We start from the raw sequence: 18611 nt of genomic DNA on the forward strand, positions 1-18611 counted from the left end.
AACTTTGTAGGGACACAACAAGTGACATTGCGTAAAATGTCGCCATGCCACAGGCTGGCTGAAACACTGAAGTTCATCTGCCTATTTAAACTTGCAAATTTGTATTTCGCTATACACAACAGCACAAAACAGACATGCACTAAGAGCAATGCATCAGTTGCTAAGTAAGTGTGAAATCAAATGAGCAGTTTCTGCCATGAGGAAAAGATCGAACAGCCACTGATAGTACACTATTAGGGGCCGTGGATAATAAACATAAAAAAACATAAAACATAAAACACTCGCATGGCAAACGTACTTCCGCGTTAAAGGGGAGGGGGTTAATTGGCTGTATTTCGATTACTGTGCGCAAAATCGCACTACACATTCTACATGTTTTCATATTGTTATGTAGATCTTTTTTCTCACACTTGAGCTTATTTAAACGGGAACATTCTTAGGGTCACTATCTTACATGACCTGGACATTCAATTAATTAGTCACAGGTGGAGATGTTTTGGGGCTTTGATTAGTATATCAATAGACGTTTGACGTGCTCTTTGTTTTCTTGTATAAGTATTAGTATAAATACTGGGGCAGCGTGGTTTTAGGCACACAATCTTTGGGATCCTGTCACAGACGTGTCACTTCAGGACTTTGGAAGCTCCAGCAGTATAGAACTTTGTCTCATGGCTACGCTGGATGTATACTCATAGAATTTGCACTGCGGCGGACTTTTGCTCTCAAGTCTTCAAGCAAGCAAAGGGACTGTTTACTTACTACCACGCTGGACATAGACTTTGCACTTCGTTGACTTTTGCATTCAAGTCTTCAAGTAAGGGACGGACCATTAGATCTTGGAAGGGGGGTGGTCAAAAACAGAAAAACAAATTTCAGAGCCGAAAGTTAGGGAAAACATCTTGAAACTAGTTTGAAAAAAAAATAAATAAGAAGACAAATGCGTAAAATACATCTGCAAAACTCTTTAAAATCTTGAATTTTTTAGATTTTACTGACAGGAAGCAGCTTTCTGTATTTCTAGTACATCCTCCAGGCACATTTTTAATTTTATTGTATACATTTAGAGTGACTGTATCCCTTATACTGGAAGTTGTGATCATCTTATCTTTTCAGGACTTTTGTATTCTGATCACTTGAAAGTCATAAAATTATAGAGCCTGTTTTCTACTTGTTTCCTGCGTACAAACCAAGCAGGTACACTAGGTAAAACATTGAAACTATGGTATGGTTGTCAAGACAGAAAGTTATATTTGCCTTTTAAGATCAAGGTGAACAGATACAGGCCACATCAGGTTCATTTTTTTCACAGCATTTTATTGCAATGATGAATGCAAGAATGGGTGAACATGATAAATGTATGTCTGTCGCTATGTTTTCGTTTTCAAAAAATGTAATCTTCATTGAAATCAGTGAACTGGAATAAAAGTTATGGAACACTGTCTCAGATTTCTTTTCCTTTGAGTTTTTTATACGAAAAAATCTGAAAAAATACTCCCCAAGTGCCACCAAATAACACCATTTTAATCTCTGTTTTTCAAAAGCTCCAACAGCAGGAGGGCCACCCCTCTCCGGACCTCCCCCTGCGACCGCTTATGCGGTCGCTCGTAGTGCTTTGCACCACGTCTTCGCCCTCTTGTAAAAAATCCTGGGGAGAACAATATTTATCTATAGACTAATCCTTTGCTTGTAGCAAATGGTGAATGACAATTATCTGAAGATTTTTCCATCACAAAAAGCATGATTTAAACAAATCTTAAGGGACTTATATAGCAAATTTCAAAGAAATTGGACAAGCCCTTTCAAAGAATACCGATGTTTTGACCATAAATGGCATAAAGTACCCTAAAAAGACAAATATTGAAATGTCACCACATCTATACACATCAAATCAATTTGGACATGCTGCTACAGAGAAATAGATGTTTTGATCAAAAGGGGCATAAATTGTCCTAAAACACATGTACGCAATTTCACTATATTTTGCAAACAGCTTCTCAGATTGTCAAAAGATGATCTGCAACATTTCGCGAAATCTATCAGCAATATAAATCACTAGGCCATATGTATGTTGGGGTTACAGCACGCAATCTTATTTGCGCTAGTGATATGGATGTACATTGTATCCTCAGACAGCATCGAACTAAAAAAATTATAAATCTGAAAATTTACCTAGCGACTAGTTTTATTTTCTTTTTGGAATAAATTTTATTTTCAAGGTAAACTACTGAGTTCACGGTTTTTGTTTTTGTTTTCCACGTAACAAAATTGGGGGCTCGTCCGTGATCTGAACATTTTGAGCAGTTTGACTACATTTTCACCAGCCTTAACCAACTACTGTAATTGTGAACACAGCAAATTTCGTCATGACAGAATTCAAGCCAGACAAATTTATGGAGGACGTTGATCAGGGCACATTTGATTCCCTCAGAAAAGACAACCTAATTGCACTGGCCAATTTTCTAGATGTAGAAGTCAAAAGATCCATGCGCAAGAAGGAAATTCAGTATACAATTGCGAAACATTTAGTTAATTCAGGCCAATTTGAGGAATCCATCTTGCATGATTATGAGCCCGAATCTACCTTTGAACTCAGAAAATTAGAATTAGAAATGCAGGCTGATTTGGAGCTTAAGAAATTGGCATTAGAAAAGGAAAAATTACAAATGAAAGAAAGACAGAAAGAGAGAGAATTACAACATCGACTACAGGTAGAAATGAAACGTTTAGAGCTTGGACAGGTAGGTAGTTCTTCCCTTCAGACAACTTTGACATCACTAAGCATTTCAGGTTGGTTCCCCCCTTCCAAGAAAAGGATGATGACAAGTATTTTCTTCATTTTGAGAAAATTGCTCAGAGTCTGAATTGGCCTAGGGGGTCCTGGTCTATGCTTTTGCAGAGTGCTTTGGTGGGTAAAGCCAGAGAAATTTACATTCAGTTGTCAGTGGAGCAGGCTTCAAATTATGATTGTGTGAAGGAATTAATCCTCAAGGGCTATGAGTTGGTGCCTGAAGCTTACCGTCAGAAATTTAGGGATTGTGAGAAAATGAAAGATCAAACTTATGTTGAGTTTGCTAGAACAAAGGAACAGATGTTTGACCGTTGGTGTACGTCTGAGAAAATTTGTCAGAATTTTGAAAAGTTGAGACAGCTTACTTTAATTTTGGGATTTAAAAGGTGCATTCAAAGTGATGTCAAGACATTTATCAATGAAAAAAGGCAGACACATTAGAGGTTACTGTACGTCTGGCCGATGATTATTAATTAACCCACAGAACTTCATTTGTCAGCAAACCATCCCAGTCCTTTTCATACCGAAACAGTGCAGGGAAATTTGAACTCCTTTTCATCTAAGAATTTCTCAAAGGAGAGTAGAAAATCAAAAGAAAATAGTTCACCGTGTTCAAATAACACTTTCACCTCATCAAATCCAAAGTCTTAGCCTCTTTCTGGCAAACAATTTGGTACACTTTGTTGTAATTATTGTAAGAAAGGTGGCCATTTAATATCAGATTGTGTCAAATTGAAAAGAAAACATGAAGGCCAAAGTGGATCTGAGCCCACCGGTTTTATTTCTTCATCATCTCACTTAGAGTCTAAAAATGTGTGCAACGCATTTTCTGAGGTTAAACCCCTCTTTTCCCCAATTAATGAGGTCAAGGTCAATTCTACTCAAGATAGCATTATGGTATTTCGAACCATTTTTTCGTGATGGTTTAATATAACTTTCTAGTGATTTGTCTTCTGCTACCCCTGTCAGTATTTTAAGAGATACCGGGGCATCCCAGTCTCTTTTGTTGGCAGATACCCTGCCATTTTCTGGAAAGTCATTTTCAGCAGCTTTCTGTATTTCTAGTACATCCTCCAGGCACATTTTTAATTTTATTGTATACATTTAGAGTGACTGTATCCCTTATACTGGAAGTTGTGATCATCTTATCTTTTCAGGACTTTTGTATTCTGATCACTTGAAAATTATAAAATTATAGAGCCTGTTTTCTACTTGTTTCCTGCGTACAAACCAAGCAGGTACACTAGGTAAAACATTGGAACTATGGTATGGTTGTCAGACAGAAAGTTATATTTGCCTTTAAAGATCAAGGTGAACAGATGCAGGCCACATCAGGTTCATTTTTTTCACAGCATTTTATTGCAATGATGAATGCAAGAATGGGTGAACAAGATAAATGTATGTCTGTCGCTATGTTTTCGTTTTCAAAAAATGTAATCTTCATTGAAATCAGTGAACTGGAATAAAAGTTATGGAACACTGTCTCAGATTTCTGTTCCTTTGAGTTTTTTATACGAAAAAAGTCTGAAAAAATACTCCCCAAGTGCCACCAAATAACACCATTTTAATCTCTGTTTTTCAAAAGCTCCAACGGCAGGAGGGCCACCCCTCTCCGGACCTCCCCCTGCGACCGCTTATGCGGTCGCTCGTAGTGCTTTGCACCACGTCTTCGCCCTCTTGTAAAAAAATCCTGGGAGAGAACAATATTTATCTATAGACTAATCCTTTGCTTGTAGCAAATGGTGAATGACAATTATCTGAAGATTTTTCCATCACAAAAAAAGAGCATGATTTAAACAAATCTTAAGGGACTTATGTAGCAAATTTCAAAGAAATTGGACAAGCCCTTTCAAAGAATACCGATGTTTTGACCATAAATGGCATAAAGTACCCTAAAAAGACAAATATTGAAATGTCACCACATCTATACACATCAAATCAATTTGGACATGCTGCTACAGAGAAATAGATGTTTTGATCAAAAGGGGCATAAATTGTCCTAAAACACATGTACGCAATTTCACTATATTTTGCAAACAGCTTCTCAGATTGTCAAAAGATGATCTGCAACATTTCGCGAAATCTATCAGCAATATAAATCACTAGGCCATATGTATGTTGGGGTTACAGCACGCAATCTTATTTGCGCTAGTGATATGGATGTACATTGTATCCTCAGACAGCATCGAACTAAAAAAATTATAAATCTGAAAATTTACCTAGCGACTAGTTTTATTTTCTTTTTGGAATAAATTTTATTTTCAAGGGAAGCTTCTGAGTTCACGGGTTTTGGTTTTTTTTTCCACGTAACAAAATTGCGGGGCTCGTCCGGGATTTGAACATTTTGAGCCGTTTGACTACATTTTCGCCAGCCTTAACCAAACTACTGTATATTGTGAACTCAGCAAAATTTCGTCATGACAGAATTCAAGCCAGACAAATTTATGGAGGACGTTGATCAGGGCACATTTGATTCCCTCAGAAAAGACAACCTAATTGCACTGGCCAATTTTCTAGATATAGAAGTCAAAAGATCCATGCGCAAGAAGGAAATTCAGTATACAATTGCGAAACATTTAGTTAATTCAGGCCACTTTGAGGAATCCATCTTGCATGATTATGAGCCCGAATCTAACTTTGAACTCAGAAGATTAGAATTAGAAATGCAGGCAGATTTGGAGCTTAAGAAATTGGCATTAGAAAAGAAAAATATACAAAGGGAAGAAAGTCAGAAAGAGAGAGAATTACAACATCGACTACAGGTAGAAATGAAACGTTTAGAGCTTGGACAGGTAGGTAGTTCTTCCCTTCAGACAACTTTGACATCACTAAGCATTTCAGGTTGGTTCCCCCCTTCCAAGAAAGGATGATGACAAGTATTTTCTTCATTTTGAGAAAATTACTCAGAGTCTGGATTGGCCTCGGGGTTCCTGGTCTATACTTTTGCAGAGTGCTTTGGTGGGTAAAGCCAGAGAAATTTATGTTCAGTTGTCAGTTGAGCAGGCTTCAAATTATGATTGTGTGAAGGAATTAATCCTCAAGGGCTATGAGTTGGTGCCTGAAGCTTACCGTCAGAAATTTAGGGACTGTCAGAAAATGAAAGATCAAACTTATGTTGAGTTTCTAGAACAAAAGAACAGATGTTTGACCGTCGGTGTACTTCTGAAAAAAAGTGTCAGGATTTTGAAAAGTTCAGACAGCTTATTTTAGTTGTGAAATTTAAAAGGTGTATTCAGAGTGACGTCAAGATATTTATTAATTAACAAAAGGCAGACACATTAGAGGTTGCTGCACGTTTGGCCGATGATTATTCATTAACCCACAAACCTTCATTTGTCAGCAAACCGTCCCTGTCCATTTCATACCGAAACAGTGCTGGGAAATTTAATTGCCTTTTGTCTAAGAATTTCTCAAAGGAGAGTAAAAATCAAATTAAAATAGTTCACAGAGTTCAAATAATACTTCCACGTCATCAGATTCCAAATCTCAGCGTCTTTCTGGCAAACAATTTAATACACTTTCGTGACATTATTGTAAGAAAGGTGGCCATTTGATATCAGATTGTCTCAAATTGAAAAGAAAAGGTGAAGGTCAAAGTGGATCAAAGCCCACCGGCTTTATTTCTTCATCATCTCAATAAGAGTCTATAATGTGTGCAACACTTTTTCTGAGGTTAAACCCCTCTTATCCCCAATTAATGAGGTCAAGGTCAATTCTTCTCAAGATAGCATTATGGGTATTTTAGAACCATTTATTCGTGATGGTTAATATAACTTTCTAGTGATTTGTCTTCTGCTACCCCTGTCAGTATTTTAAGAGATACCGGGGCATCCCAGTCTCTTTTGTTGGCAGATACCCTGCCATTTTCTGAAAAGTCATTTTCAGGTTCTAATGTTCTTATTAAGGGGTAGATTGTAGTGACTATATTCCTGTTCCTCTCCATAATGCCTGTTTGTCGTAGGCCTTTGTTTCTGGACCTTTGACTTTAGGTATTAGACCTTTTTTGCTGTTTTTCCTTGGAAACGACCTTGCTTGGGACAAGGTCATTACTAATCCACTTGTGACTGATAAGCCTAGATTAGATCAGGACCCAGAGCCAATTGAACAAGAAATTCCGGGTTTTTATCTTTCGTTAGTTGTTACTCGAGCCATGTCAAAGAAAACTTCTAAGAATCACAATATTCTCAAAGATGATGTCACAGACGTTGACTTAAGTGACACTTTTCTCAGTCATTGTTTGGTACAGATCATTCCGTTATCCCAAGTGGATTTGAAACCTCCAGTAAAACTTCTGCTGACCAAGGTCAGACATTTTCTAGATCAAGTCTTATTGCAGAACAACGCAAAGACCCAGATATCTCGTGTTTGTTTGACAGGGTTGTTGACGAAGCTGAAACTTCAGATAGTCCTGTTTGTTATCTGGTATTCTCATGCGTAAATGGAGACCTCCAGATGTCTTGGTTGATGACGATTGGGCTATAAAACATCAAATTATGGTTCCAAAGTCCTGTTGTGCTAAAATGTTATGCCTAGCCCGTGAAACTCCCTGAGCTGGTCTTTTAGGTTTCAGGAAGACCTATCATAAAATTATCAGTCATTTTTATTGGCCTGTTCTTAGACAAGATGTAGCACATTTCTGTAAAACTTGTCCCACATTTCAAATGGTAGGAAAGCCAAATCAGACCATTCGAAAGGTCCCTTAGCAGCCAATTCCTGCATTTCAAGAAACAGGATACTCATAGATTGTGTTGGGCTCCTACCTAAAACAAGATCAGGAAATGAGTACATGTTGACAACAATGTGTACATCTTCTCGGTTCCCAGGAGCCATACCACTGAGAAACATAAAGGCAAAGACTATAGTGAGAGCTTTAGTCAATTTTTTCACTGTATTTGGCCTTCCTAAATGTGTCCAGTCCGATCAAGGCTCCAACTTTATGTCTGGAATTTTTCAACAAGTCATGGATCAGTTAGGCATTAAACAGTATAGGTCCTCTGCCTACCGCCCAGAAAGTCAGGGTGCGCTTGAGCGATTTCATCAGACTTTGAAAAATATGATTAGGACGTACTGTTTTGACACAGAGAAGCAATGGGATGAAGGAATTCATTTTCTGCTCTTTGCTGTTAGAGAATCCATTCAAGAGTCTCTTGGTTTCAGCCCATTTGAGCTTGTATTTGGACATACAGTCCGTGGCCCACTCAAGCTTTTCAAAGAGAAATTCCTATCAGATGACAATGATTGTCTGAATATTTTGCAATATGTATCAGAATTTCGTACAAAACTTACAAAGGCATGTGAATTAGCCAGAGAAAACCTTGAGTCATCTCAACAGTCTATGAAAATCAAATACGATAAAAACACCTCAAAACGGAAGTTTGAGCCAGGTCAAAAAGTTCTTGTTCTTCTTCCGGTTCCTGGCAAACCACTCCATGCTCGTTACTTTGGTCCCTATCTAATTGATAAGAAATTAAGTGATTTAAATTATATTATAATAACGCCTGACAGGCGAAAACAAAAACAGTTATGTCACATTAATATGCTTAAGCCATATTTAGATAGGAATAATCCTACTGTAACACAACCTGTCAGTGTAGTCAGTTCAAACCATTATCAAGGTAGCGATAATGAAACTGAGTTGAGTGAAAATACTCTAAGTTCAAAGATGCTAAATTCAAAGCTGGGCTCGGTCAAACTCCAGAATTCAGAAATCATGGAAAATCTTGAGTCAAAGTTGGCACACCTCCAGCCGTTACAACAACAACAATAAGTGAGGGAACTGGTCTACTAATACAAACACTTGTTCCAAGATGTGCCAACGAGGACAAACATCATTTATCACGACGTTGATGTCGGGGACAGTAAGCCTGTGAAACAACACCCTTACAGACTGAATCCAACGAAAGTGAAATATCTCCAGGAAGAAGTCAAATATCTACTGGACAATGACTTTATTGAACCCAGTAAAAGTAACTAGAGTTCGCCATGTATTCTTGTGCCAAAGCCAGATCAAAGCTATCGTATGTGCACGGATTTCAGAAAAGTGAACACTCTCACAAAGACAGACACTTTTCCAATCCCGAGGATTGATGATTGCATTGATCGAGTGGGAAAAGCAAAGTACGTGACAAAATTTGATCTACTTAAGGGATTTTGGCAAGTCCCTCTGACGGATCGTGCTCGTGAAATATCCGCCTTTGTTACAACAGACGGATTGTTCCAGTACAAGGTAATGCCATTGGGAATGAAAAACAATGTGTGGGATTGTTTACGAAGCAGGATCTTTAGAGTTCAAGTGATGGAGACAGAGGCGTCGGCTGTATTTCTTCAAACTTTATTACTACAGCTACGATGAACTACTGCTACAATAACATAATGTATCAGTGGGTGGATAAGTGACGACCAGATCCAGTGGTGAGCGATGCGCTCTGAGTATACGCATACACATACACTATACTGTGCATAAACATATACTAAAGTAAAGTGGCTAATTCAGGCTGTGATATAGCCGATTTTGGCGGGAAAGTAAGAAGCGTCTTTGACTTTGATTGGTTAGAGATGAGTCACACGTCAGAAAGAATTAAAACTATGTGTAAACACAGGATATTGGAAGGAACTGAAGAGATTACAATCTGTCTTCATTGTCAAGGAATTAAGAAGTAGCTATCTTTGTATACGTTTCTCGACATTCTCCCGCCCGACAGAAAAGGTATCAAGTCTAAAATTCGAAAAATCATCGTAAACTAAAACTCGAGAAAAATGCAAAAATTGAAAGTAATCGAAATACTGAGTAAAATGACTAGATATCATATGGTGAGTATATATGAGTATATAGGGTCCATTAAATAGTGTCCAATATATATTGTCCGATATATAGAGTTCACTTAGTGTTCAGGTCATGTATCCTACAACGTGCGATGGCTGCTGCTGTACGTGTAGAACGTCGTTGACCTTTACTAGGGTCAGGCAGAATTGTGTCCGTGTCATTGTTGCTGCTTGGTAACAATGTAGAAGTGTCTGCCTTCACTTCGAGGGGATAAAGTTTCACAATAGGACGATTAGTGAGTCCGGTCGTAGTCTTGATTTCCGCAGATCGTATCATTCCATCTTTTCCGTAGTTTAATTTCTCCACGATGGCTAATGGCCAATGCATTCGTCGTTCAGTGTCACTGTGAACTAGAACAACATCTCCGACCTTGATTTTGTTGTTGGTAGTTCCGTTTAATTTGTGATGTTCACGCAAAGCAGGTAGATATTCTGAAATCCATCGACGCCAGAATTGTTCTTGTAATTGAGCAATGCGTACGTACCGTTTGTTCAAGTTGCTGCTATTTCCATAGGTTGGGTCCGAAAGTTCGTCGTCGTCGTACTGTGGGTGTGGTACGCCTGTAAGTGGTCGTCCCTGCAGAAGGTGAGACGGTGATAGGGGCGTCGTGTCCTCAGAATCCGTGTACAAGTACGTGAGAGGTCGGTCGTTCAACATGGTTTCAATCTCTGTAACAATAGTGTTCAATTCGTCGAATGTAACGAAGGCGCGACCGAGTACTTTCTCTATCGCATTTTTAGTCAGTCCGATCATGCGTTCCCAGAAACCTCCGAACCAAGGGGCGCCTTTCGGTATGAAGGACCATTGTACGCGTCGATTAGCTAAATAGCGTTTCACATCTGGTGCGTGGAATAATTTCCGTATTTCATCTGCGGCGGATAAATAAGTAGAGGCGTTGTCTGAAATCATTTTCGAGGGTAGCGAGCGTCTTGCTGCAAATCGTCGGAAGGCGAGTAGAAATGATCCCGTAGATAGATCAGGTACCAGTTCGAGGTGAACGGCGCGAGTCACGGCACAGGTGAACAAACATATGTAGGCTTTTGTTTCCTTACCGTTAGGCGATTTACGAATAGCGCTCCGGTGAAATCCACTCCAGTAACTGCAAAGGGAGGGCGTCGCTTACGCAATACGATTAAAGCAGAGCTTGTATCCGTATTTGATAAGGTTTGCCGTTCGTTTTCCGACAGGTGACGCATTTTTTTAGCAATTTTTTCACGGTCTGGCAAATCTTGGCTATCCAGAAGCGTCGTCGAATGTAGGTTACCGTTGTCTGTAATCCAGAGTGAAGTGCGCGTGCGTGTGCGTTCAAAATCACGAGATTGGTGAACCGATGAGCTGGCGGTAGTAGAAATGGGAACTTTGTCACAAAGTCCAGGGAAGCATTTTGTAGCCTCCCCCCACAACGTAGAATGCCGTCTTTATCGGTAAACAGTCCGAGTTGTCTGCTTAGCAACGTCTTCTTCTTGTTATCGCGTATTTTCTTTGTGATGTCGGCGAATTCTTGTCTTTGTACATCTTTAATCCACTCTATCTCAGTGCGATTGAGTTCGTCAGCGGTTATCAGTCCGGTTTTGCGAGTTGCCCTTTGTTTTAGGTTTGAGATAAAATGCAGGACTAATGCGGTTACGCGAAGTAACTCTCTGAGACCACTATATCTGTTGACGTCAATGATTAATTGAATCCCGTTCACAGAAGGTTTGCTTCTGTCATCACTTGGCTTATTGTAATCCTCACTGAGGGTACCGACATCCTCCTCAGTAGATACATGATATGTTGAGCTGTCAAACACGGGACAGAGAGGCCAATCACCTTGTTTTAGCCAGGGTGGGCCTTGCCACAAGAGATTGGATTTCTCTAACTCACGGGTTGAGATTCCATGTGTCAATAAGTCGGCTGGATTGTCCTTGGTTGGACAATATTTGATCGTGCATGGCACATTTCTAATTTCTTTGACTCGATTTGCAACGAATACCGGAAGTTTCTTGTCTCTTCGTGTTATCCAATGTATAACGCATTGATTGTCCGACCACAGCGTACGATCTGTGATATTGACTTTGTCATTCAAGGCATCGTAAACGAAGCGTAGTAGTCTAGAACCGACTAATGCTGCCATAAGTTCGAGGCAGGGCAGTGATAATTCCTTGATTGGAGCGACGCGTGTTTTTGCCATGACCAAAGACGTTTGGTCACCGCGGCGAAGATATGCGGCTGCACCGTAAGCTGTACAGCTGGCATCTGCGAATACGTGTAGTTCATGATCGGCGCTCGTATTCTCGGCGAAATAACGACGGTCGATCTTGATTTCGGTGCTCGCGTTGAAGTCCGATACTATGTGTTTCCATCGATTTGCGAGGTCAGTTTCTAGTGGTTCGTCCCAATCTAAATTTCTCTTCCATATGTCTTGAATAAATGTCTTCGCTTTCACTTGAACGGGTGAAAGGTATCCGAGGGGGTCGAATAAACTTGCGGTAACTTGTGTGACTTCACGCTTTGTCGCGAGATAGTCCGATTTCTTCACATCCTTTTTCTTAGCGAGAGCGAGTTTATCAGAGTCAGTTAACCAGCGCATTCCGAGAACACCCACGTTGGTGTTCGTTTCTAGCGTTTTGTCCTTAGCGGCTAATTTGCGTATTTCATCGTTGTTTGATGACCACGAGCGAAGGTTAAATCCAGCGGATTTCATGAGAGAGTTTGCGTCAGGGTAGTATTTCGTAGCTTCCGTAGTATTGTTGACACCCGCAATGACATTATCAACGTAGATATTATCTTTAAGATCAGCGGCGATTGGAGTGTTATTGTTTGACTCCAAGTGTGTTTTGACAACTGCGTTCAATATGAAGGATGAACAGACCGCGCAAAAGAGAACGGTTTTAAAACGATAAACTTTGAACGGGCTCTCGGGACTGCTTTGGTCAGATAAACAGGGGAATTTTGTGAATTTCCGGTCATTTTCGTCAAGGCGTACATTGATAAATGCTTTCTCGATGTTACTGCTGAGCGCGATGTCATGCACTCGAAATCTGAGTAGAATTGATGAGAGATCGTTAATGAGTGGCGGTCCAGTCTGTAAACAGTCATTTAGACTAGGTGAATCTGATTGTCTGCAGCTGCAATCATATACAACACGAATGGGTGTAGTCGTCGAGTCTTTCTTTACTGAGCGATGGGGAAGATAATGTCCGTTTGTTTTATCATCGTCGTCGACTTCCTCGATAAAGTCGCGAGACTGTTGGTCAATTAAGATGTTGTTGTATACTTTCAATAAATCGGGCGTTAACCGACGCACCATAGCGTGTGCGTTTCTCAGTAATATGATAATTGGTCGGCAATGGCGGGTGGTCGACCTTCCATGGTAACTTAGCAACATATTTTCCGTCTTCAACTCGTAAATGCGTATCACGATATAATTCGAATTCGCTTACCTCAGTGTCCTTGGCGTTTACTTGGTCTCTTATTCCGATTGTTTCCAAGTCCCAGTAGTTTTGAAGTTTCATTTCCTCTTCAACTGTAGTCGTAGCGATGTGTAAGTGGTCGCGTCGCGTCGGCGTTAGGCGCGCTTCGTATACCAGTGGGTCCCGACAATAAGTATCCACCGAATTTAGACAGTACGGCGGTCGGGCCTGGTCCCCTTACAATGTCATCTTCGATAAAGTCCCAGTAATAGTCAGTTCTGATTAATAGCGATATCTCGAATGATTCGGCGTCAGAGGGTGGGTGCGCTAATTTTAAACCCTTTATGTGAGGTAAATTCAATACGGAACGTGAAATTTTGTTTTTCACGCTGATTGATTTCTCTGGAACGATTAGTGCGCTCATTGACTTAGGACCGTCGCGTGTTTGAAGTGCAAATGTTACCATTTCAAACGATCTGGCGTTAGCAGTTTTGTCACCGAATCTCTTTAATCCATATACGTCCGAGGTTTGTGGCTTCATGTCTAGCTTCGTTACTAGATCCCGTGTGATGAAGGAAATGTCCGAGCCTTCATCGAACAATACCGTAGCGTTGATTGTATTTGGACCGTAAGTGATTGGAACTTCGGCAGTTTTGTGTATGCCTGGCTCCATTTTCCGTTTACCTGAGTTACTCTCCGTTCTCGCGAAATTTACTCCACTCTGTGTGGCAGGTTGAGTAGATGAGGTAGGCTTGTCGTCGCATTTATTTCCCATTGTGTGTGTTTGAGTGTCCATAACTTGATTGTTGGGATTTGGTCCCGTCATAGCGTGACTCGATTCCATGGTACACAGCGAGGTGTGATGCTTTCTTCCGCAGCGAAAGCATTTCCCTTTCGATTTACAATCTCCGACTTTGTGTTTCCCGAGGCAGTTGAAACACAATTTATCCTGTTTAATGACTTTGTGGCGTTTGCTTCGATCGGTTACTACCGTGCAGTCGTTGTGGAAGTGTGGTCATTCAAATTAATTAGTCACTGGTGAAGATGTTTTGGAGCAGTGATTAGTATATCAATAGACGTTCTGAAGTGCTCTTGTTTTCTTGTATAAGTATTAGTATAAATACTGGGGCAGTGTGGTTTTAGGCACACAATCTTTGGGATCCTGTCACAGACGTGTCCTTTCAGGACTTTGGAAGCTCCAGCAGTAAAAAACTTAGTCTGACGGCCACGCTGGATGTTTACTCATAGACTTTGCACTGCGGCGGACTTTGCTCTCAAGTCTTCAAGCAAGCAAAAGTACTGTTCACTTTGTTTCACTACCACGCTCGACCGAGACTTTGGACTACCAGTGGACTTTTGCATTCAAGTCTTCAAGTACGTCAAAAGACTGTACACTTTGTCTCACTGTATGACTCTTTTCTGGAGTGTTGTCGACCCAGCTGAAAAATTTCAAAGTAGCTTGTAGACTTTTACAGTTTGTATTTTGTCCCTTGACCTAGCGTCTAGTGTTATTTTCTTTATGGAATAAAGTTTGTTTTTGAAGGGAAACTGCTGAGTTCACGGTTTTTTTTTCCATGTAACAAAATCAACATCTTGCTCCACGTTTTACTATATCGCAAAATATTGTGATGTACTGTTTGGCGTGTACTAGTTAGGCCAGTGCGGCGCCTGCGCTGCACCATTCTTTTGACATACATTTGATTTAGTGCACGGTATAAAATAAGGTAACAACCATTTTGGATACATTGTGTTACTGTCAAGTTTTAGTTGAAGAAAGATTGGTTTAGAGGGTATGCCAGTAGTGGTGAAAGCATATGCATGACGCGTGATTTGGCTGAGTATTGTGTCTGTTGCTACTCCACTAGGTGACTGGATTCTGCATGTTGTGGGTTGTCTTTACAAACAATTTGTTTTCTACTTTTAGTGTGCCAACAACATGCCCAAAAATTTGTGACCCTCCCCGTCAGAGGATTAAAAAAATTGTGACCTTCCTCCAAACAGAGGTTCAAAAATGTCTGACCCCCCCGCAAATCCCCCCTGCCCTCTCCCCTGGTAATTTACGTCCAGTCCCTGAACTCCGGTATTGCAAACGATCTAACGTTACGCCAGTCGCACATGCCAGCGCTCGAACCTGCGTGCAGCGCGAGCAGCAAAGCCGCGAGGTGCGAGTAACCGCAGGTTACGAGGTCTGGCAAGAACCAACGTGCTATATATATTGTCCAATAGAATGCTTCGAAAATCGCTGGATGAAAGAGTACATCTATCGTTTATTCATGACTGTAGGCGGAGCTTCTAAAAATAGCCTTTTGAACTCGACTGAATGATTGTATCATTCATCAAGAAGTGTTTCAGTTGAAGTAAACTGCCCCGTTGACCTCAGTACGACGTCACTGTTGCATTTACGGTTACTCTCCCAAGCAACTGTGATGAAATGAAAAACAATGTGCAAAACACGCTCAATTCTATTGAAAAAAGTAGTGATGGACAGCCTGACACCGAAGCAGGAGGTAGTTAGTTTTATGATCGCTCAGGGTGTTGCTTCAATGCTTGTGATTGCGACGTCATCCTCCATAGAGTTTACTTTTTTCTTTTTTGCTCGTCCCAACGAAGCAGACTTTTGGCCCCATTCGACTGCCAATGAGATGGTGGTAAATAGCCTCATAAATAAATTCTCGCCGTAGATTTTTACTGGAGTGTTTTTTGGCGTGGGTATATGAACTTGGTGGGCACATGCAGTGAAAATGAGTTATTGTCGTGTGTATGCGGTGGTCCAAACTTATACTTATTAGCATAGGAAAGATAGCCCACTTCTGACGTCATCACATTCCTGAGCAGTTGGTTCTTGCCAGACCTCGTAACCTGCGTTACTCGGAGCTCGCGGCTTCGCCGCTCGCTCAGCATGCAGGTTCGATTTCTGGCATGCGAGACTAATATTACGCAGCTGTGCACAACTTTTCAACACGGAAACCATATGTCAAGCCTCAGGCATGGTCATTCAGAAAAGTCAAATGCGATTTCACAGTTTTGCAAGCATTAGCAGTTCAAACCACACCGTCTCCTACCTAGTTTGTATAAGCGTAACTTCTATTGCTACACGATTAACGTGGATCAGACCTCTATCGATAACCGCGATGGCAGCTAGCTTGAAACAGCCGCCATAAATTTGGACATCTCCGTACAGTATAAAGGGAGAGTACCTTCGTGCATTAGAAAGGTGGATTTCATAGCAAAAGTAGACTCAGCAACGAAGCCTTAGCATTATGACCACCGACAAATATTAACGTATAGTACAAGATCGCTGATTGGCAAAGACTGGAAGATTCAATTTAGGAGGGACTGCTAGAGTCAAAACAAGACGCAGTGGTAACTTTTTATTGATCGTGCACAGTAGGTTCGTGGTGTGAGAATTTTGGTGCGTTTAGTGTCCACTGTAGAAACTTTGTTGTGCACGAACAAATTGCGTCTCTATATATTACACCTTCGAAGTTCAGGTCCTTTTAAATTGCACTACTATAGACAAATACGGGTGTAAATGTGAAACATTACAGAAAATAAACAAAAAGAGGACAATACACAGGAAGTTGAACCAACAAATGTCGGTTAAAATGAAAATATTTTACAAACATTAGGACCATGTCATTAGCATGGCGGCCTGACTAGTCAGCGTGGCGGCCTTCATTGCAGTGTGGCGGGCATGGCTGTAAGCGTGGCGGCACCGCCATGCTAATTGTATGCTGGGGAAAAGTGTCATCCCTAGAACGTTTCATAAAATTTGATGCAGTAATTGTGTATATGTCATCAATCTCAATGGGAAACAATGGTCTGAAAACTTGTAATCTTCGATTACTTCATCCAAAATTCAAGCATTACATATATATTTAGTCACTGATAAGAGACACTTTGCCAGGACAATTATGGTTAATGTGTCAAAGGTTCTTTTACAGGTAGTGACTGCAGATCAAAGGAAAAACATATTAGGATGTAGCTTTGCCAACTTCAACGATTATTTTGAATATTTACCAAAAAATCACAGAAACGTCTTAAGACAGTTTACTACTCGACTGTGAAATGTCTGATGAGAGCAACCTTTAGAACTGATATCACAGTATACAGTTAACAGGAATAAGACAAAAACGTCCTCAGTTTGTCTTTTGTTGCTGGATCCATACTGAGTAATTTAACAATTTCAGTAGGAGGGCGTCTTCACCAACTTTATGCATCTGCATACTGATACCACATAAATCATAAATCTGTGTAGTTCTTTAACTGAAAGTGGCGAACTATCCTGTGTGATTCCATTCGGCAAAATTGTAAGACACACTGAAAAATGTCGTCTGATGATGCTTGTCAAAAATACACTTAATTAGTTTACTATGGTGACATGAGGTCAAATTACGTATTCTTTACAATAAAAGTAGCAATATCAAAACGCAACTGACAATCTCCAATAAAGCAAATATCATGTGATCAATGCTTTGAGGTAAAATTTCACAAATGCACAACAGTAGCCTTTTGCATTTATTTGCAGCAGCATCAAAACAAATGTAAATAAAGTGGAACATTACCTTTCTCCATGGTAAATCTAACCCGCTTCCATAATCATACACTATTTCTTCATACAAGTCTATATCTCTTTGCGCAAAAAGGCAAAGGTGAACAGCACCAGATTCATCACACACGTTCTTCATCATAGAGTTCGGTTGGATGTGTCCATTATTAACATATCGAGCCACATTCTCTATTTTCGTTGCATCGATTCTAAACGTGACAAGAAGAACATGCATTAGATCCGAGACTCTATCATGTCAACTACAAAACATGTAGCTGGAATGAAGTATCTACAAAAAGATTTACTTGACAATAATTCATCCAAAAAATGAGGGTAGGCGAGTTGTGAACATTTTTACTTATTTTTGGCAAAAAAACCTGGTAAATTTAGAACTTCACAGATAATAATTGAAAATACACAATCATCCATCAGTAATTACTGGACTAAGTGGTTACTCATCTGATTCTTTTTGTGCACCTTGCCATGGTCCATATACTGCACCACAAATGCAAGTGTAGCATCATTTAATGCTGACTCAGCGACGTGTACAGTTTTAAAGGAAGCAAAACACAGCACATTTTGTCCCAACTTTTGCATTTAAAATGTCAGGCTAAACCTCCCTGCATGTTTCCCCTTTAACTTGGCAATTTGAACATCAAGGCTGAAGTTCCAACATCCTGCACATACGGACATTTCAACATAACAAAACTCTATTTTGATCTAATCGTAGTTTTTATTTTGCAAGCAGTGGTTGAATATCAATGAATCCAAAGCAATAGGCTTTGATTGCCTCCTATACACAAAGAAGTGTATTCACTTTATAAATTTTCAGAACTGCTGTCGAAGAAGTAAAAGTTGGGCATTAAGAGGATATGAACTTTATATGCCGTCTCTTTTTAGCAGATTGTTGAAATGACAATAAACATCTGTAGAAAAATTAAATCTTGCTCGAACAATATATGTTACAAATTCATCATGGCTTTACATAACATTACATTCACATGCACACAGCCTCAATTCACAGAGTAAGTGAAAAATACAAAAAACAAAATAGACTTG

The 18611-nt window shown here is 40.0% G+C and overlaps 2 protein-coding genes across 2 annotated transcripts; both read right to left on the minus strand.

Annotated features, from left to right (window-relative positions):
- Window positions 1-9665: 9665 nt before the first annotated feature.
- LOC139141588 (uncharacterized) lies at window positions 9666-10520 on the minus strand. The gene has a single exon (XM_070711182.1). It carries the CDS (start codon window positions 10518-10520, stop codon window positions 9666-9668), a length of 855 nt encoding a protein of 284 aa, XP_070567283.1.
- A 223-nt stretch (window positions 10521-10743) lies between these two features.
- LOC139141589 (uncharacterized) lies at window positions 10744-13105 on the minus strand. The gene is made up of 2 exons (XM_070711183.1): window positions 13034-13105; window positions 10744-12837 (listed from the first exon to the last, which is right to left on the minus strand). The coding sequence occupies exons 1-2, from the start codon at window positions 13103-13105 to the stop codon at window positions 10744-10746; spliced, it is 2166 nt and encodes a 721-aa protein (XP_070567284.1).
- Between the last annotated feature and the right edge of the window lie 5506 nt (window positions 13106-18611).

This window comes from Ptychodera flava, chromosome 10 (assembly GCF_041260155.1).
Source record: "Ptychodera flava strain L36383 chromosome 10, AS_Pfla_20210202, whole genome shotgun sequence".
NCBI lineage: Eukaryota > Metazoa > Hemichordata > Enteropneusta > Ptychoderidae > Ptychodera > Ptychodera flava.